At 37.7% G+C, this 21,223-nt stretch overlaps 1 protein-coding gene across 3 annotated transcripts in view; it reads left to right on the forward strand.

Moving 5' to 3' along the window:
* LOC121166504 (arf-GAP with Rho-GAP domain, ANK repeat and PH domain-containing protein 2) overlaps nucleotides 1-21,223 on the forward strand; it is a 172,104-nt gene that overhangs the window by 44,547 nt on the left and 106,334 nt on the right. For all 3 annotated transcript variants that reach the window (XM_040995670.1, XM_040995669.1, XM_040995671.1), the window contains exons 7-9: nucleotides 1,850-1,919; nucleotides 11,493-11,613; nucleotides 19,853-20,031. In XM_040995670.1, coding sequence (XP_040851604.1) covers nucleotides 1,850-1,919; nucleotides 11,493-11,613; nucleotides 19,853-20,031 — 370 coding nt within the window. The remainder of the gene's footprint in view (nucleotides 1-1,849; nucleotides 1,920-11,492; nucleotides 11,614-19,852; nucleotides 20,032-21,223) is intronic.

Here is a 21,223-nt window from a genome sequence, read left to right on the forward strand (position 1 = left end):
GTGTGGACAGATGTATATTTGTCCATGTGTAAATGTAACAAAGATAAATAAGAAATGAATGCTAAGTGCTAAATTTATTCAGTGTATAATTAGTGTTCTACTTAATATTTTCTTACCTTTAAACTTAAAAAACAAAGACTTATTTATGTGAGTGGCAGAGTTATGGAAAGGGTGTAGGGAGATGGAGAAATAGAAAGACATCTTGCATCCACTAGTTCACCCCCAAGCTGACTGTAAGGGACAGGGCTGGGCCAGGCTGAAGCCAAATCCAGCAGCCTGGATTTCCAGGGAGCCAGGCTCTTGTGCCAACTTTGGCTGCTTTGCTAGGCACATTATCAGGGAGCTGGATCAGGAGTGGAGTAGCTGGGACTTGAATTAACTCTCAGGTGGCATTGGTAGTGTTCCCATGGTTGACAGCTTAACTCACTGTGCCACATTAGCCCTGCCTTTCAACTTTGAATGTTGAGAATTTGAAGAACTCTTTGGACTACCAAAAGAAGTGAAAAAACAGATCTGTAAAGCTGTTGGAAGAGAACACAGTGCAGGCAGGAAATGAGAAGTTAAAAAGATGAGGAAAGATGAAAGACCAATATGGAAGAAGGGCAGGCAGGCAGTTACATTTATTGATATTCCTGTCCTTACATGTTGTTATTGCTTTGTAACTACTACTTCAGAGTTTACCTGTGAAAATGGTGTTTGCACTGGTGAGCTGTGAAAGTTTTCTCCCTTTTTCAAGATTTGGTTTAATTTTATCTTCAGCAGAATAACTTTGCTAATGATTCATGTGGGAGACTTGGTGTATCTCCCTTGAGTAACAGCTGTGTTATGTTGGCGGAAGAGGCTGTGAGACAAGCTCGCTGCTTTTCCACTTTTCCAGAAGTTCTTTTTTTTTTTTTCTTTCTTGAAATCTTCTGAAAGTCACAGGAAATTATACCAATTCTTGAAATGTGTTAGGGACGTGCAAAAAAGAGGGTAAACATGGTTGATGTTTACCTATTGGTCTAGAAATGGTATTTTTAAGTTAAACAGGAAGTGTTTTCCGCTATATTATCTGTGTTAAGGGCTAAACATTTTTAGATAGCATCTGTTTGAAGTGGGAGCCATATAGAAAATAGGATATTCAAACTGCAGGATTTTCCGATCTCTGGGAAGGAAAAGAAAATAAAAAACAACCCCAAGCAGAAGTGGTTCTGCATGCTTCCAAATACAGTCTGAGTGATAGTGTCTTTGAGCCTATGCGTGAAACTCATCGTGATATTACTACGCCTTCAGTTTTCATATTGTAACCATTTTAAATTGCAATTGCCTTTTATGTTATTCTTTCAAAAATGTTAATGTTAGATTGAATTTTGATTGATCAGAAATGATTGTCTAGATTTGAAGGCTTTTCTGCTCATTTAATTAAAATTAAATAACTGCCTACATAATCCAATTGACAAAGCCTTGTAATTTTATCCTAACATTATTCATGGCCCAAAGGAAAATTTTTTTTTTTAAAATTAAATGTATAAGCTTAATGAGAAAGGGATGTCTATGTAAATATATTACTTTCATTAATGGAAATGGATTCATTGTGCAGTGTACGTAACAGTTTGTCTTACCTTATCCTTGGTATGCCTACATGGTTGACAGTTTTGGTTTTTAAACTACAATTGTCAGTTGACTAGATAGTGTCATTATGCGTATCTTTTTTTCCTGTCTACCATTGCAAAAACTGTTTTAACATAAGCCATTGTTGTTTGTGTTATTTAATCAAATAGGAATGCTTTCAACATGACTATATTACAAATGCATTTGAAATCCCAGTCTGTGGTACTTAAGTGTAAAATAATTTCATCATGTTTTACAGAAAACGCATGTTTCAGAAGAGATGGGTGAAATTTGATGGCCTTAGCATTTCTTACTACAACAATGAAAGGGTAAGTGCATTTTACAGTGTTCAAAGATTGCTTTCTGCAAGCCAAATGTACTTCAGTACTGAACCAGCAGTTTGATTTTTCAAGAACAGGAGTTGGATTATCAACATGAAAAGAATTCGAATGTAATAAAATGCTCTTTCATAATTTAAGTTTTTCCTGAGGCATAAAATTGAGATTTTTTTTTTTAGCTCACAGGGTTACAATTATTTGTAGAGGATCTCCTGTAAACTCTAGCAACTGTTGTGAACAAGATAGGGATGAATAAGAAATTGCCATCCTCATAAACAGTGGCGAGGAGGGTTTACAAACGATTCTGTAAGGGGAAAAGTGCACAGTGAGGAGATAGCGTTTGTATTCCAGGAGTGGGTGGGGCTTGCTTGAGATCTCATATGTTCTGGGACTTGAAGAAAAGGGGAAGCAGGGACAAAGTGGTTATTATCAAGGAGGACAGTGAGGGTCCCAGAGGGGAAGTGCAGCCCGTGTAAAAGAGCACTTTGGTTTATAGGAAGTTAATTAGAAGATATTCCCTGAGACAGATATTGAAGAGCAACACATTAAGCCTGCACCAGGGAAGGCAGCGACTGGCAGCCCACATGCTGCCATCCATGCTCTCCAAAGGGTGGCCCAAATGGAGTCCCTGTCTGCTGGCTTCAGCCCAGCCCAATCTTGGTTGTTGTAGGCATTCAGCGAGTGAACCAGAGATGGAAGATCAAGCTTTCCTTCTTTCTTTCCTCTCACTCTGTCTTTAAGATAAACATAAGCTGTTTATTTTGATGTGAAACACTTTGAAATGCGTATACATGAAGACTTCATGAAATTCATGAAAAATAAAAGCTCTTCACAGATTTCAAAATTTTTGTGGCTAATTATTTTTTCATTTCATTTTTCTCAAAGAACTTTTGAAACCCTCATTGCAAATTTGACTGCACAAATTTTTTTTTTCTAATTGTAGACTAGATGAGAAAGAGACTCATAAGAGACTAAGTAGGCTGTTTTTGGAGTTAGAGCTCATTGAAAATATTGACTGTTGGGGGCTCTGTGCTAGTGTTGCAGCTTATTCCTATATGTGTGGCACCAACATCCTATATGGGTGCTGATTTGTGTCCCAGTGGATATTTCCAATCCAGCTCTCTGCTTATGACATGGGGAACCAGCAGACCATAGCACAAGTCCTTGGGCCCTGCCACCCTCAATGTGAGAGTCCTGGAAGAAGTTCCTGACTCATGGCTTTAGAGCAGCTCAGCTCCTTCTGCTGTGATCTTCATTGGATGGAAGACTTCTCTCTGTATCTCCTTTTCTGTCTTTAAAGTCTGCCTTTCAAATGAAAATAAATGTATCTATGCATTGTGTGTTTCAGAAAGTTCATGGAAAATGGAATTAAATATTTCAGTGGCAGATATTTTAAAATTAAAAGCCAGGTGTAGTTCTTTGGATTGCAGTGTATTTCATATATTTTAAAGAGAACACTTTTCTTTGTATCAAAAAGCTTATTCTTTTAGTAAAGCTTTTTTTGTGTGTGTGTGAATTTTTGAAGTCCGTATTGTGTATTCTTTGGCAAATGGCATCTTAATGGAATGAGGTAGTCCTCAGCGTGTCTGAGTTGGTGTGAGAATGTCTTCATTCTCCAGAGATGTAGTCTGGAATATTTAAGGATGTGGTGCCACATGCAAATGGTTTTCAAATATTCCTGCTTGCTGTGTTGATCTCTGCAGATACACAAACTTGAACGCCTGCAGAGTTAGATAAAGCAAATTCTGAAGATGGAATTCGTTTACTGTAGATTGAAGTTTTGGGTTGTTCATTGTGCTACTTTCAACTTGTCTGTTTTTGAACATCTCCCTAATTAAGTGTTGGAACTAAGAAATATTCCTTCTGTTTAGTTCAGTTAAATCAGGTGATTTTTTTCCCAATGATTTTTGTTGTTGTTGTTGTTGTTTTACCATACTCATTTTAAGACTTAGCCAGTTGTTTTACTTCATAACTTATGGTCTACCCTTAGTCTTCATTATGTAGAGATTGTCAGGGCCTAATAATGGTGACATTTGTGACCCGAATAGAGATTGAGACTTCCTTTCATAGATTACCGCTTCAGTATTGCAGGTTAGCAAAGTGTGTGCTTTCAGATGGGAAGTAGTGTATCCTGCAGCCAAGCACACTCTGCCTGCTGGGCTGCCGAGAGCTTTGAAGGTCCAGATAAAGCATCAGATCCACCTTCATTGGAGGTTTCTAAGGTGCTGAGATGCATCTTTTTTAAAAGCTGCCCTTGCCTTGTAGCTAATGGGTCTGGTTTGCCAGTGTGTTTCAATGTGGAGACAGCATGTGTTGGCTTTGGCTGAGTCCAGTGTAAGTGATGGAATCTGACAACTGGTTGTTTTCAGTCCCTGTGCTTTTTAAGTGAAGGTAGGAAACAGACCATTCAGGAGTGAAAGTGGTTTCTGTACCACGAGTGCATCTCTGTTGGTAGTGGCATCCTTATTAGTGGAGAGATAATTTCTGGTAATTCAGTGTTGCCCTCCTAGGCAACATGCAGAGAGCTGAATCAGAAGTGGAGGAGCCAGGACATGAGCTATGCCTAAGTGGGGTGCCGGTGCCACAGGGTGGTGGGTTAGCCTATTGAGCCAAATATTGCAGGCCCCAAATAATTTTTTTTTTTCTGAAGACTGAATTTGGAAACAAATGGCTGAAGGAAGAAACTATAAATGAGTTTCAATATTCTAAATTTTCTACCATTTTATCTCAGCTACCATAGACAATCTCGACCTTTAACAGAGAGGCTCTGACCTTGTCCTAAAAACGCTCTGACTTTCCTTTCTCCTGTTGTATTCCCTGACAGTTGAGTGAGGTTCTCTTTGTCTTCTCGATTTCTAAAGGACTTAGTGGTTTAGTTTTGGCTCATGTTACCCTTTTATCCTTCATGCATTCATGGAGCTTCTTTTGTTATACCATTTATGTCATATATTTGTAATTTTTTTTTTTTTTGTAATTGTGTCTGGCTGTGTACAGGTTGGTTTGGCAGGGGACTGGAACAACTCTTTCCTCGTAATTTTCTCCTCCATGATCTTTCCTCTTACCCGCTTCTGACCATTTGTATCCATCAAGGTCCTGGGCAAATTTAGGATCTACCTCAATGAATGCTTACATTTTTCTCCAGTGTTATGCAATCTAAACAACTATATATAGGAAAGTTAGAAGCAAAAGAGGCTGAAAGTTGAGGAATCAGGAGAGTGTTACATAAGGCAGAAGCTTGATTTCCCAGGGTGCAGACCTATATACTGGCAGTGGAAGTAATAAAAAAAATTCCAAAATATTAAAAGTGTCCCATCAGGATTTGGTTTGATTGTGATTGATTGGGCATGGGATTCACTCATTCAGAAAATATTTGTGGTGAACCAGTTTTATGAAAATGCTAATGGAAACAGATAAATCATCCGTAGTCTGTTTGGGGGGGATAATATGGATCAAATAATCATGCAGACATAAATAAAGTTACTCCTTAAATTGCAATCAGTAATTGCTCTAAAGGAAATGTGCAGATTGCAGTGAGCTTAATGTGGAGTTGCTCAACTGTTCAGGAAGAGGGCCAAAGAGAAGACGCTGGTTCCTAATGCTTTGGTTGGGAGGGCATGTTGGTGGCGAAGTAAGAGGAGGCAGTAACAAGTGATGATGGGTGTGTGTGAAGAACTTTTTCTGCAGAGCAAGCAGTGCAAGCAGACATGTTGGCTTGGACAGATGTGTGGTCAGGGAACCTCAGGAAGGCCGCTGTAATTAGAGTTCAGAATCAGTGGTGGCAGGAAGTAGCCAGTAAGTGGACATTGCAGATGTGTGAGAGACTAAGTCATGGAAGGCAAACCATGAACACTTGGCAGGCCATTTGTCCTATTTTTTGTCTAGAAGAGAGAGATTTTAATGGCCTTGTGTAGAAGGAAATTTTTAGTTCCATGATTTGAGGTATTTAGTTGCTGATTTCATATACCAATGATACCTTGAAGTATGGGAGTGGCAATGAGAAAAATGGATAGAGAAGGAAGGAAGGAAAGTAGAGATTTTATTTGTTCTTGACAAAATTGGTAGTTGGAACTAATGAGAAAAGGATTTGGTAAAGAGGAGATAAGACAAGAATAATGTAAACCAGAAGAAAAAGTTTATTAAAGTTTTTGTTTCTTAACATCCTTTTCCATTTTTATAGGGTACTCAGTAATTCTTTTAAAATCATACTTAAAATATCACATTCACTTTTGGCTACATGAAAGGACATCTGAAAGCCTTTAGGCCTTCTGGATGTTTAAGATAGCATTGGTGGGAGAAATAAGATGGCAGAATAGAGTAAGAACATGTTTAAACAGATGGAGAATCATAGCCAGGGTAAAGTAGAGAGGTTGCAGTCCCAGCAAATAGGAGAGGACAGGCTGATGGCAGAGGGACACCTGGAGACCTGTGGACACGGGCAAGCAGCAGAGACAGCAGAGTGATATTGCAGTGATCAGATACCTTAGTAATTGGGTGGTCAGTGGTTGGCAAGGAGTTGAAAACAGGCATAGAATTGCCTGTCTTGCTGATTTGCTTAATTCTATCATGAACAGAAGCAGAGTGGCAGAGCCCAAGCAGGGGTGCAACAACAGGGAGATTTCACATTTCAGACACTTACCCCTCCCTCTCAGCCCCCCGACCAGTTCCACATTGGGCACTGTTTTGTACACCCGAAGTAAAGGCTGCAGAGCGGCTGGAGGAACAATAGTGAGCTGCACAGGTGCTAAGCCAGGAGAAAATTTATTTCTGGCCCAATGCATTGCTCTAGTCTCACAGGGTAAATAATACTGAATTGGCATCCTACGAGTTCCACCCAAGATAGGTCTGGATGGCCTTCAGACTTAATGGCCAGCAGGTTCCAGCAAGACCAGCACCACTGAAAACCCAGTGATTTAGGACAGCTGGCATTTCCCCAATCCCTGGCTCTGCTTGACCTGGGAGTGGGAGAAAGGGAGTTCAGGCAATAGTGCAGACATAGCACAGGGTCACAGGGAGGAGAAAGCAGTGAGTCAGGAGCTGGGACTATGGAGACTATGCTAGCAGCCTAGCACAAGAGCCCAGGACTAAAGCTTGCTAGGGAGAGTGGCATAAGTGACTGCAAATGAAGAACTGATACTGAACTCAATCAGTAAAATCTACATGTAGAAATAGGCAGTATAGCTTAGAAACCTGCCCCAAGGAGAGGACTCTGCTAACCAAGATAACAATGACCAGGAGGAAAAAAAAGAGTGGCACAATGACTATTATTGATGCTTTTCCCAAAAAGGAGCAAAAATTAACTGAGGAAGACATCAAGCAAGGAGAGATAAGGAAGTTAAAAACTTATTTCAAAGCTTTTTATCAATAATGAGGGGCACATACAGGTGTTGGAGCAATTTAAATAATATACACGAAACAGCAGTGGATCAAATAAAAGCTGATACATTAGAAATTAAGAAGGCCGGGCCCGGTGGCATGGCTTAATGGCTAAAGTCCTCGCCTTGAACACGCCGGGATCCCATATGTGCGCCAGTTCTAATCCCGGCAGCTCCATTTCGCTCCACTTCCCATCCAGCTCCCTGCTTGTGACCTGGGAAAGCAGTTGAGGACAGACCAAAGCTTTGGGACCCTGCACCCATGTGGGAGACCCAGAAGAAGTTCCTGGATCCTGGCTTGGGATCGGCATAGCATCGGCCGTTGCGCTCACTTGGGGAGTGAATCATCGGACGGAAGATCTTCCTGTCTGTCTCTCCTCCTCTCTGTATATCTGACTTTCCAATAAATAAATAAATCTTTAAAAAAAACCAAACAAATCACTTAAAAAAATAAAAAGAAATTATGAAGGCCCAGAAAAAGAAGTTGGGTTTAACAATGTATTCATTTGAAATATAGGATATATAATGAAATAAAGGAGAACTTCCCTAATTTTGAAGAAAGCATTGGTAAACAAAGTACAGGAGGGGCACAGAACTCCCAATAGTGTTGGCAAAAGTGATCTTTGCCATTACACATGATAATCAAGCTCTCTTTAGCTGAGTAAAAGGCAAAGATCCTTAAATATGCATTTGAAAAAAATCAACTAACATATACAAGAACCCCAGTTAGACTCACTGCTCATCTCTCAGTGGAAACTCTGCAGGCCAGAAGAGAATGAAGTGACATATTCCAGATTCTAAAAGGAAAAAAAAAAAAAAAAAAAGATTATCAGCCCAGAATAACTTACCCAGTAAAGCTTTCCTTTGTTTTTGAAAATGAAAGAAAATTTTTCCACAGTAAAGAAAAGCTCAAAAAATTTGCCTCTTTAATACCTGCCCTATAAATGATGCCTAAAGATGTTCTCTAGACAGAGAAAAGGAATAACAGCTACCAAAACCGATGAGAAATGTGGAAAATGCCCCATTAAATTGACAGAAGATGAAACAAACAACCCATTGCTAAAATGACAGGACCAAGTTACTACCTGTTGATATTAACCCTGGATGTAAGCGACTTAAACTCAGCAATCTAGTGTCATAGATTAGCATGCTGTCTGTTGCCTACAGGACACATATCACACCAACAAAGATTTGAGGAAACTTAAAGTGAAAGGATGAAAGAAGCTATTCCAGGTTAATGGGAAAAAAAAAAAAAGGTGCTGTAGCCATTCTTACATCAGATAATACAGACTTTGATGTGAAAAATATTAAAAGAGATGAAGAAGGACACCACATAATGATCAAAGGATCCATTCAGCAAGAAGAGATCACCTTACTAGTTTCTTAGGATGTTTTATTTTTCATCTCTAATTTTACTTGGTTTTTCTCTCTTGCTTTTCTTTGCTAGTCTGGCTAAAAGTTTGTTGTGTTCATCTTCTTAAAAATCATTCTTGTTGCAATGTGTAGTTTTTTAGTTTCAATTCTGTTTATTTTTGCTGTGATTTTTTAAAATCATTTTTTTCCTGTACATTTTTCCTTTAATAAGTCCTGGAGATGTATTATTAGATAATTTATTTGAAATATTTCAATTTTTTTTTGTAAGCAACTCTTGTTGGCCCTGTGCAATAGCCTAGTGCTTAAATCCTCCCTTTGAATGTGCCAGCATCTCCTATGGGTGATCATAACCCAGCTACCCCACTTCCCATCCAGCTGCTTGCTTGTGGCCTGGGAAAGCAGTGGAGGAGGATAGTGCAAAGTGTAGAGACACTGAACTAGTGTGGGAGACCTGGAAGAAGCTCCTGGTTTCAGATTGGCTCAGCTCTGGCCATTGCAGCCACTTGGGGAATGAACCAGTGGATGGAAACTCTTTCTCTATTTCCTTCTCTCTGTGTATCTGTCTTTAAGATACTTTTTTTTTTTTAATCACCTGTTGTTGTAAATGTCCCTTATAATGCTATTTTTTGCTTATGGGTTTTGATGTTTTTGTTTTTATTTTAATTTATTCAAATTTTTTCTTCTGTCATTAATTTCCATAGTATTTTTTTTTATCTTCAGCAGCACTTTGGTCAATCCATTCACTTGCATGCTATTTAACTTTATGTTTAAATTGTCAATGTTGTTGATTTTGTTTTGTGGCTTTTTTATTTAAGGGGCTATGGAGTAGCTGTATAATAGAGGTTGTCATTTCCAGAAATGAGGATACTTTGCAATATGCATCTCTGCTTCCAAATCAAAGTTGGACTTCATTTGAAACTGTTGAATGTATCTTGACAGTAAGATGCTGCACTCTCTACCATTATTAATGCCTACAATATCAAGATACACGTTAGACAGCAGAATGATGGACTTCTGACTGTTTTTGAAGGACTGTAGTATTGTGATAATATAGAGAAAATCAGTGGGGGCAGAAAAGGGATTGGCATGGGAGGGGTAAGGGAAATTCCAGAGGCTATGGAACTGTATCATAAAATAATAATAAAAGAATGAAAAAAAAAAGGTAGCATTGAAGAATGGTTAGGGGTTTTGTGGGTACATTAATGCATAGATTGGAGATTATTAGTAGAACCGGTGAAAGAGACAAAAATGTTGGAGAATTAGGAATACCAGAAAGACATGGTGGATCCTCTCTCCCTTCAACTGTCTGAGGAGGGACTTCCATCTAATAGAGTGCCATGTAGACGACGACTACCAAAACTATCTACTGAGGCAAGAGTTTATAGAAGAGTGAGGACTCGGATCTGTATGTCAGGTGTGTTACATTGTGCTACTGACTGTTGGTATACTTGGAACAGAAGAAAAGAGGATGTTCCTTAAGGATGTCTCTATAGTCTCACTTTCAAGATCTTTAATGTTGTGCTGTTATTTTAATATCATGTTGAACATGCTTTGCTAAATCAGAAACTCAAAACCAAATAGTGATTTTCTCTTCAATGAATGTGCTGGGCAAGTCAGCACAAAAAGTCTTAGATTTACCCTGCTCTTCACAACCAAACACTTCATCCTTTACAACAACAACAACAACAACAAAACCTACTGTGTGCCCATCTTGGACTTGACATGGGCTCAGTACTAGGCTAGCCTTTCTGAAAAATGGGCTGTGACACAGTTTTACTGCAAAATGGCATTCCAAATTTATATTTAAAAGAAGGAAGCAGAGAAGAAAAAGAAGTGTTAAAACTGCCACTTTTTGATGATGCTGGATTATGCTAGAAGTAAATAAAGACAAAATTCTCATCAAACCTCACATTAGTTCTTGAGATTTGGGGGAATGCCAGATTATATAAAGAAGTTAAAAAATAAACAGGAAGGGGACAATATTTTCTGCACTAAGTGGTTTAGCAGTTGGCATATTCATTAGTAACAAAAGATTAATCATATTAGGATGTGCAAGGACCTTAAATTTTCTTTTCAATACAAGACTCCGTAAATATTAAGGTTTAAATAAGTGGTTAAGATTACGTGCTGATCATAGTCAGTGATTTGTTAAGGCCGAGAAAATGTGAACTGAAAAAACGATTGAAGTCTTTAAAATGCCATCTTGAGTAAAATTGTCTGTGCACTAATTGGCAGCAAGCCGATCCCTGTTGGATTGTTTTTGTCTTTTTAAGCTGTGAGATACAACAAGTAAAGCGATAGAGTGTGACTGAGATGAAGATCCTCCCTGCCTGAGATCTGAGTGGTATGATTAACTCAGGATCCAGCAGGCTGCTTAGGCATGGTTCCGTCTGCCGTGTATGAGTAGCAGTTGTGTTAGAAATGATTCAGTTACAGTACCTGCTGCGGCCAGCAGATGCCTGCAGACACCGTCAAATCATTTTGAGCAGATTATCTTAAAGGGTTTGTTGCAGTTTGTAAAGAACATGCTGCTGGTTTTTGGAAGTCTGTTTGGCTGGTGTAGTGGGATGGTCTGTGTTTAATTCTTTCCTATTTAATTGCAGATGAAGACAAACATATCATTAAAAGAAAGGGAGCATTTGATAATTCTTTCTTTGAGCTAAAGCAATGTTATAAAATACATAGTATTTGTATATAGCTTTAAATTTGAAATGAAATTGGAAAGCAGAAGCTGTTTTAAGTACTGTACCACTTTTGATAAGAGCAAATAATTTCATTTTAATGTGTTGTCTTTATGTTTTTTTTGGTAACCACCCAGGAGATGTATTCAAAGGGAATAATTCCCCTGTCTGCCGTATCAACAGTACGAGTTCAAGGTGACAACAAATTTGAAGTTGTTACAACACAGAGAACTTTTGTCTTCAGAGTAGAAAAAGAAGGTAAAAACATTTCTTCTTACAAATGTACCCATGGTTGTTAATTTCTGACAAGGTAAATTAACTAGTTAAACTAGATATGTTAAGAAGCACTTCAGTGTGTTATCTTTGAGATTCTATTTTGATGTGCAAAATAGTTGTTATATATGCAGACTTATTCCTAATGATTAAACGGCTTTGTGAAAGTTTGTGTCAGATTTTAGCTGAATGCTCAGGCAGAGTAATTGTAGATATTTGAAATACCTTTTTTATTTCCTGAATTCTTTTCTGCTGTGTTTTCTCTAGGTCACTTAATGGTAAAAGTTGATGTCAGCATGCAAGTGTTTTTGTATTGAGGCTAAAGTTGTACAGAGGGGTCCTTTCTGATTTTTGTTTGGTGAGGGATGGAGGAGCCAGGGACATTAACAGTTCACTGTTTTGCTTGACTATCATGATGAATCTTCACTATGAGCTTCCCTAGTTTAAATACATTAGGTGAGGTAATCTCTCATTAATCAAAGAATTGGATTTTATTTTAAAAATGGATGTTATTATAATATAACTGTATTGCTAATTCTTGAAAAACGTATTGATTGTGTTTGAAGGAGGGGCAGAGAAAAAGAGAAGTGACAGAAAGGGACAGGGAGAGGATTTTTTGTTTTACTACCTCCCTCAGCAAATGGTCACATAGCTGTGCTAGGAGTGCAAAGCCGGGGTCCTGGATTTACCTGTGGTCTCGAAGCACATGGGCCTTCTTACACTGCCTTCCAGTTGCGTAGGCAGCAAGTGGAAAAAAAGGCAGAACAGCTGGGGCTGGAACTGATGCTCCCACATGGGATGCCAGAGCTGTAGCCCATGGCTTAACACTCCCTGTCATGACACTGGCCCCTTGAGTTCAATTTCAAAAGGATTTATTGGTGCTTAATTATCAGAATAACAATGATTGAAAACTTGCTTAGTTTGTTCTATCTAGACACTGCCAAGGTTTTAATGTTCAGGGTAGTCTTATCAGATACGTTAAAATTACAGCATTGCATTTTGCAGAGAATGGGGTTTACCACTGGTTGGAAGTTGCTATGATGTTGATTACTATGGGGAAACAACATCTCTTTGTAAACTGTTACATTACTTAGAACATAGGTCAGTCCATGACAAATAGAATTTAGTAGGTGTTAGAGATTATGAGGAAATTTCCATCTTTGCTTATAAAAAGATAGTGTCCTATTTACCCTGTATTCTAAAGCTGATGTTCTCGAAGTGTGGATTATTAGTCATTTGTGAGATAAACATGGTGGTGTAACAAAAGAAACCTGCAAAACCATACACTTTGAAACGGCGAAGTTATCACAATCACAAACTGTTCCATTGTGAAACACAACTGTGTATATGAGGATCCTTGTAATAGTTGGTGAAAAACTTAATGGGCCATTTTCATGAATTTCAAGCCCTGCCTCATATAGTGATATCTGTATAATATTAAAAAAAATATTTCCTGAGAGCTAGAATTAAAATAAAAATGTTGAAAACTGTAGGTATTGAATCAAGGACACCATACTGTGGCCTGTAACCTGACTGGCTGCTGCTTGCTTTGAGGGGACTGGTCTTTCAGAGCACAGCCACTCTCCCTGGCTGCCTGAGGCCACATCTGCAGCTGTAGTAGGGAAAGTGGTCCCTCTGACCCAGGTTAGTTACTCTCTGGTCTTTAACACAAAGAATGCCAATCCCTGCCCTGGAACATTTAGCCAAGGGGTTGCTTCAGTGAGGAATCCCCTTCCTGAAGCATTGGCTGAAACTCAGAACGTTGTCCACTGCTGTGCTGGGTAACACAGGGAGTTTCTTCATCTCTGGACAGGTGTTGTTTCTGGACTAAGCATCATGGTCATCTTTCCTACTCATCAGAACCTTTTAGGTAGTGTTTCCATTGGGCTGGGCCCTTGGTAGTGAATTTCGAATATGCCACATGGCCTGCATTGTAAATCAAAGGACCTTCTGAAGGCTTCCAACTTAGATGAAATCTGTTTAGCCATATTGACTGGAGCTCTCAAATTAATGATTGATTAAAGTTTGTATCACCCCACCATGACATTTTAATGTTCAATATTTACAATGGACCAAGAAATCTTTTTATTGTATATAGCTCATTGTTTTATGTAAACCTAGTATAACAATTTCACTTTGTTAGAAATTTATTTGTTAAACTCCCAGGTTTAATTTTTGAAACTGGAAATTCAGCTTCATTGAAAAGAGGCTATCCATATGGAATGACTGAATATGTTAATTTGGTTACAGATTGTTTTTTCTGTATTAGTATGTTTTAAGATAAATGTGTACACAGGTGTGTAAGTGTGTATGTGTCTACATTTAGTGTGAAATGCTTCAAGAAGATACTAATGTGTTTTATTAAGTTGTCTTCCTTCCATGTACACAAACAGTTGGTTATTTTTATTTTGTTAGAATTAGGAAAGCAATGACACTGGCTTAAGGTAAATTTGGCTTAATTAACTTTGAGCTGAATTACAATTTTTTATATAAATATTTATTTATTATTTTTTAAATTTAATTTCATTTTGTGACACAGTTTCATAGGCTCTGGGATTCCCCCAACTCCTTCCCGTGCCCTCCCCCCATGATGGATTCCTCCACATTGTTGCAGTAGTACAGTTCATATCCAGTCATGATTCCTTCATTGTGAGCATGTACCATGCATAGAGTCCAGCATCTTATTGTCCAGATAAATTCAACAGTTTCTTGGGGAGACCATCCCTGGTCTGAAAGCAGAGCTGGCAGAATATCATCCCGTCCAATGAAAAGCCACAACATAACATCAACAACAATTTACAACATTATGGAGTTAATTGACATGGTATTGAGTGACCAATATGTTAGAAAATGCAAGTTCTTAACCACATCCTGTGACTACTTCATTGACTTTTGAATTTTAGTTTATACACAACTGGCTGCTATACACCTTAGAATGGTTATAGGGTACTATTCAGCTGTCTTGTGTCTATTTTCATTTTTATATTTAGCAGTTTATAATATTGAAGCATAATTTTTACTGAACTTGGCAAATTTTAGGATTAGTCCAAACCAGCTTATAACTCTAACAAGGCGTATGTTGAGGTGCAGAACAGTTTTAGGAGAGGTGTGCAGAGAAATCTTCAATGTCTTAGTGAGGAGTAATTAATCTTTATGTCCTACCTAGTAAGGTGTATGTGAGTCCAAGCTGTTTCTTGTCTGGTTCTAAGCTTTCCTTATTGGTCTCTGTCTATCTGATCTAATTTTGGGGGGCGGGGCTCCAGTGCAACCCTGATGGTCATTTCAAGAGAGGTTGGGGATCCAAAGTTGGAACTAAGTAAGGACCAGAGAAAGTTCCCCTCTGGAGTCCCGAAGGAAGTTTATTGTTCTGTTTCTGAGGACCGCTCAGGGCTTCCAGCTGTTGTTCCAATGACATTAGATCCTGTGAGGAAGGGTCTGGGTTTCTTCCATCCCTGTGGGGGATCCAATAGGGAATGGATGACTTAAGAGTTCTTGGCCTAGGAGGGCATTTCAATTCCCCTGGGTGGTTATCAAAATGGACTGGTACTGGCACAAAGATAGAAAGAAGGATCAATGGAGTAGAATAGAAGCAACAGAAGGGAACCCACACAGATACAGCCAAATAATCTTTGACAAAAAAAACCAAAAAACCAAAAAAAAACCAAATGACAATCTAGGCAAATGGAAAGATCTCTTCAATTTGTGTTGATCTGATGAAAAACAAAATCATGATTTAGAATAGAAACAAGAATGGTTTGATATTGTAAGAGAGATAAATTCTTCATTTGTGATGAAAAGTTTTTGAATGACGTAAATATAACAACAGTATTTTTGTCATTTTTTGTCTTGCCACTCATGTCACTTTTCCTAAATTGCTCATTATCACTGGCACGGCTAACACACAATTACACTTTGGGATGGTTTTCACATGATATTTTAAATCTTTTATTTTAGTCTTTAAAAATTTAACAAAGACAGAAACAGAGATCAATAGATGTAGACAGATCTTATGTCTTCTGGTTTGCCCCTTAATTACCAGTGAAAGTTAGGATTGCTTCTGGCTGAAGCCAGGACACTACAACTCAACGTTACCATACCATGAAGACTATAGGGAGCCTGGAGATTTAGGTCATCACTCCCTGCCTGCCAGAGTGTGCGTTAGCAGGAAGCTAGAATTGGAAGTGGAGCTGCAGCTCTAATCCAGTCTGTCCAAAACGGAATGTGAATTCAAACAGGTGGTGTCTTCTCCTCGGCACCACACATCCAAAATCCCCACCCCAACAATTATATTATTTATTTATCCTAATGTTCATTAGGAAATTTCCTGGAATCTTTCCCAATCAATATTATTCTCTTAGTGGAAAGTTACTTATATTGGAATAATATCATTTTATAAATACCTTTCGCTGGAAAAAGTAGCCTGACATTCCTTTTTAAACAAAGACTGAATTAGTTACTATTGCTCTGAGCTCTGACTCAATATCACTCATGATGCTTTGCTCATCATTAGTGTCATCATGATACTCTGGATCTTGCCAGTGCTTTGACTTTAGGTCGTTGGGCCCAAGTATGTGCATTCACCACTGAGCTCTTCCCATATCCATGCTCATATTTGGCTCCCTGTTTGACATCGCAACCTGGCTGGTTAACTGTGTCTCACACTTCATGTAATCAAATTCCAGTTCATGTTTTCTTCCTTCAAACCTTGCTCCCATGTACTATTCCTCATCTCAGTAAGTCCCAAGTGCAGAGGCCAGGAGATGTCGGGTCTTTCTTGAATCTGCCCCTCTGTCACATTTCATATCTGGTCTATCAGAAGAACTTGTCAGTTTGACCTTGACAATATGTATGAAGGCTCATTCTCAATTCTCAACACCTTCCACTCTCCTAAAAGCTATCCCTTCTACCTGAAATGTTTTGATCATCTCCCTTGATTGACTACAGTTGTATTTTCAGAATGGTTGTAAGTTCTATTATTCAACAAGAAAGTCAGATCATTTTAGCACACTTCAAAAGCTCCACAGTCTTTCCGTCTTACTGAGAATAAAGTGCTTATGATGTCCAAAGTCCCTCCATGGTCTGTCCCTGGCCTCTCTGTCATTACTTTCTTCCATGCTTTCTCTTATTCACTACCTTTTAACTGCAGAGCCCTCTAGTTCATTGAGTATGTGAAGTCTGCCATTCTGGGATTCTCGTCTGGACACCCTCCAGCCTTGCTTTATTTTTTGTATGTCCTTGAGACTTCTGCTTAACCATTCCTCTTTTATGAGGCCTTTTCTACAATGCTATATAAAATAGCACTCTCTATACTCCTCCCTCTGTGCTTTATATTACCCCATTACACCTGCCACTGTGAATATACTATGTAGCTGAGTACTTATGGCATTCCTTCTTCCACTAGAGTACAAACACTGGGAGAGTAACGGCTTCATATATCTTGTTCATTGCTCCATTACTGGTATCAGAATAGATCCTGCAACATAGTGGGCATTCAGTAAATATTTGTATGCACAAGTGGCTGTCGATTTGAAGAATGGCACTGGAGTGTTATAGTTCCTCTTCAAATATTAATCATGAGTTACATTGAGGGGTCTTTAGTCATATCATGCATCGTATCATAAATAATGGCCCAGATAAACTTTGTTAAATTATGCTCTAGGAAATTTGCATAGCCCTTATGTTGTAATTTTTAATATGATTAATCTTTTGTTACTAATGAATATGCCAACTGCTAAACCACTTAGTGCAGAAAATATTGTCCCCTTCCTGTTTATTTTTTAACTTCTTTATATAATCTGGCATTCCCCCAAATCTCAAGAACTAATGTGAGGTTTGATGAGAATTTTGTCTTTATTTACTTCTAGCATAATCCAGCATCATCAAAAAGTGGCAGTTTTAACACTTCTTTTTCTTCTCTGCTTCCTTCTTTTAAATATAAATTTGGAATGCCTTTTTGCAGTAAAACTGTGTCACAGCCCATTTTTCAGAAAGGCTAGTCTAGTACTGAGCCCATGTCAAGTCCAAGATGGGCACACAGTAGGTTTTGTTGTTGTTGTTGTTGTTGTAAAGGATGAAGTGTTTGGTTGTGAAGAGCAGGGTAAATCTAAGACTTTTTGTGCTGACTTGCCCAGCACATTCATTGACGAGAAAATCACTATTTGGTTTTGAATTTTTGATTTAGCAAAGCATATTCCCCCATGTTTGAGGATGTACAGGTAGCCAAATACAAATGACACTTGTAATTTAGTTTATTGCAGTTGGATTGTTGCTTTCTTTTTCTTCCCTGGCATGGACAATATAGAATAAACTGGGTTATTACTATTTTCTTCAAGACTATTTACTCCCTGCTAGTGATTGAGGACTTCAGGAACTAGATAATTCTCATAGGATTGAAAGCAATGCTGTGTTGAGATAAAACTATAATATGTTCAGCAGCTGTAATCTCTGGTTTTACTTTAATTCTTGAGAACCTGAGATATGTGCTAATAGTATGAAAACCCACAAACACCTGGCCTCATTCACTAAGTTATGAACTATATTGTGAACTCAAGCCAATATAGATTGACACAAGCCAATAAATGAAACCTTTATATAGTACTCACTTGGCATAAATTTCTTGTGTGAAATTAACGATCACAGTTATAAATCAAGATAAGTGGAAGGTCTGTCTGTGATGAACACACAACACAATTCATTATAATGTCACCTGGATGTGTTATCTAGACATGAAAATGTACAGTAGTGGGTGCATACTGATATTGATATAGCCACCCCAACATTTTCCTATACTTTAGGTGATAATATACAATAATTCTGGGACTTTCGGTAAATATTTCATTCTGACATGTAGGATCAAACACTAGTTCCTTGGAGATTATGAAACTCTTACATAAATAATTGCTGAATGAGATTTAATACGTACTTTGGCTTTGGTCAGTAAAAGACACAACCAACCATTTTTAGTAATTTTGAAAATAGAGCAAGAATGAAGGGTAAGACTCAGTAAAATCAATTTGGGTTCAATTATCTTCGGTAGATGTCTTTGCAAATATGAGAAATTGCTCCATTTCCAGTGCTTGAGCTGTGTTCTTCTTGTCTTTCCCTCTGTAAAAAATGTTCTCACTTGAACTCCAGTCTTTTTGTCTGGTCCGCTCTTAACTTGCTAGTTGCCTCTTCCATTTGTTTTGGTAGGCGTGTTCCAACCTTATAGGTAGAATTACTACTTATGATAAAGCCAGTGCTTCTTCATACATTGAACACTTATCCACTTCCACAGGTCTTCTCTTACACTTGTTTATCTTTGTTCATATGTTACAATTAGTTTTCATGTAAGTTCAACAGTTATGAATATGCTAATCTGTATGTTAGTCTCTGAACATATATTAATTTTTTCTTTATTCTTGTCTGGTTTTCCCTTCCAAGACTTCTGTGAGTTTCTTCTCAAAATCTGGCCCAATATCTCTTCTGTGGTGGTGCCAGAAACAGTTGCATGAGAGTTAAAACATGAAATTCTCTTTATTTTAATACTAACTTGCTATTTGGCCTTGAGCAAATCACTTTCCTTGAATGAACTGATTAAGATTTTTGATACCAGTTGTATGACATTTATCATGTCAGTTTGTGTTCATCAGATGTTCAATTCTAAGTTGACTTAAAGCAATGCTATTTAGGAACTAGATCAGATTCCTATAAAGATAGCATATTGTATTGTACACACCTGACGGTCACTTGTTTTTTGTGAAAAGAATAGAAATCCAGATTTAATTAGTTGGCAGAAATGATATTGCTGGTTAGGGAGTAAGAGTTTTTGAGTATTTGAGTACCTGGAATTGCCAATTAGAATCTGCTCATTGTTGGATAGCTGTAAGAGTTTCTTCCATGAAGAGAGAGAACCCGATCTCCTGGATAATCTAATGAGTGCTTCACATGGATACAGATCACTTGAATTTTTTTTTTCAAAATGCAGATTCTTTTTCTTCAGGTCTGGAGTGTGGATGAGGTTTTGCATTTCTGATAGCTTCTTAGATGAAGCCTGTGGTACTGGCTCCAAATCAACTAAATAGTATTTTTCCCCCTCCTAGTTTTGGACCATTGTTCTTACACTAACATTTAGATCAAGGTATAAGAAAGAAATTGTGAATGATCCATTGCAAAGAGAATAGATGGCTTGCTCACATTTCCTTGTCTATGTAATGTTAATATTATGTATTTGTCCTGTTTTCAGAGGAGAGGAATGACTGGATCAGTATACTGTTAAATGCACTGAAAACACAGTCCCTTACTTCTCAGTCTCAAGCAGTCGTTGCACCTGAGAAATGTGGATATCTTGAATTGAGAGGTTATAAAGCCAAAATTTTTACTGTGTTAAGGGGAAGCAGCGTGCTGTTATGCAAAAATGAACAGGTGAGCTCTGTTATACTAATTGCAAATTGATGTGTTTTGATTATTGTACCAACTGTGCTTTGTTTATTAAAATTATTGGTGTTTTTACTTACAGCTTAATAGTCTTGTCTTTCTGGTGTGTTTTCCACTAAATATAACAAATAGGAATGGTTTTGTTAAATTTTTTCAGTACTCCACTCTCAGAATAGTAGCTATAATACTCATGTTGCAGTCATGGCCTTTTTAATAGTCTAAGGAAATATAATTGTTGCAATTAATTTTGGAAAAACATACCTTAGTTGAAATAACCTTATAAAGCCACATGGGAGAATATTTGAGAACCAGTCAACCATTACTGCTGTTGATGGAAAAGTCCCTGTTTTTCACCTGCTGTCCTTTTGTTTTTGTAATAAAAATTATAGAGTAAGCCCAGGTAGCATATTTGCTTGAGTCTACAAATTCTGTTGGTTTGCCGTTAGTTTTTCTAAACAGATGTGATGCTTGTAGAAAAGTTTATTTGTTAGGAACAAAATCTAAATATCCGCACATGTATGTTTTTGTATAAGTGCAAACACATACACAAACAATCCCACAATATCATGTACACAAATACACATATGTAAAATGGACTTTAATTGGTGGGATATGACATTTGGTTAATATTAAAAATGTCAGCAGAAGGTTTAAATGGTTTAAGAATATGGGCAGTAAGTTAAAGTTTTTCAAATCCTGTTAGTTTCATTTATTCTGTAGACTTTTCTATGACTGCTGTGATTTTTAATATGTGGAAGTGAATTCTGCTTTTATCTTTATCTGTTTTGGGAATAAGATTTTGCTTTTGAAATGTCTAGATTGGACCATACTAGATGATTCCTAATTGTCACTTTAAATTTATGCATTGAATATCTAACATAAGATGCATTAACTTAATGATAATTTATACTGAGTATAGTATGCTGAAATACAAACCAACAAATACGGACATTTTCCATGAAGTTAGATGATTAAAGCTTCTCTTTAAAACTACATCATTTGTATTTCAGTTGCAAGTTACTCTAACCAAATAGCTAAAGGTTTGTTTAATTTTCACAGGCCTGGTGGACTTCACATGATTAGCTTGATTGTTCACATTCACTAGATTGTATTCTCCGGAAATACAATTTTTAAAAAAAAAATTACTTAGAGGTTTACTGATTAGCAAAAGGATGATTTG

Source organism: Ochotona curzoniae, unplaced genomic scaffold (assembly GCF_017591425.1).
Source record: "Ochotona curzoniae isolate NIBS_2020 unplaced genomic scaffold, NIBS_Ocur_1.0 patch153, whole genome shotgun sequence".
In the NCBI taxonomy this organism is placed as follows: Eukaryota; Metazoa; Chordata; class Mammalia; order Lagomorpha; family Ochotonidae; genus Ochotona; species Ochotona curzoniae.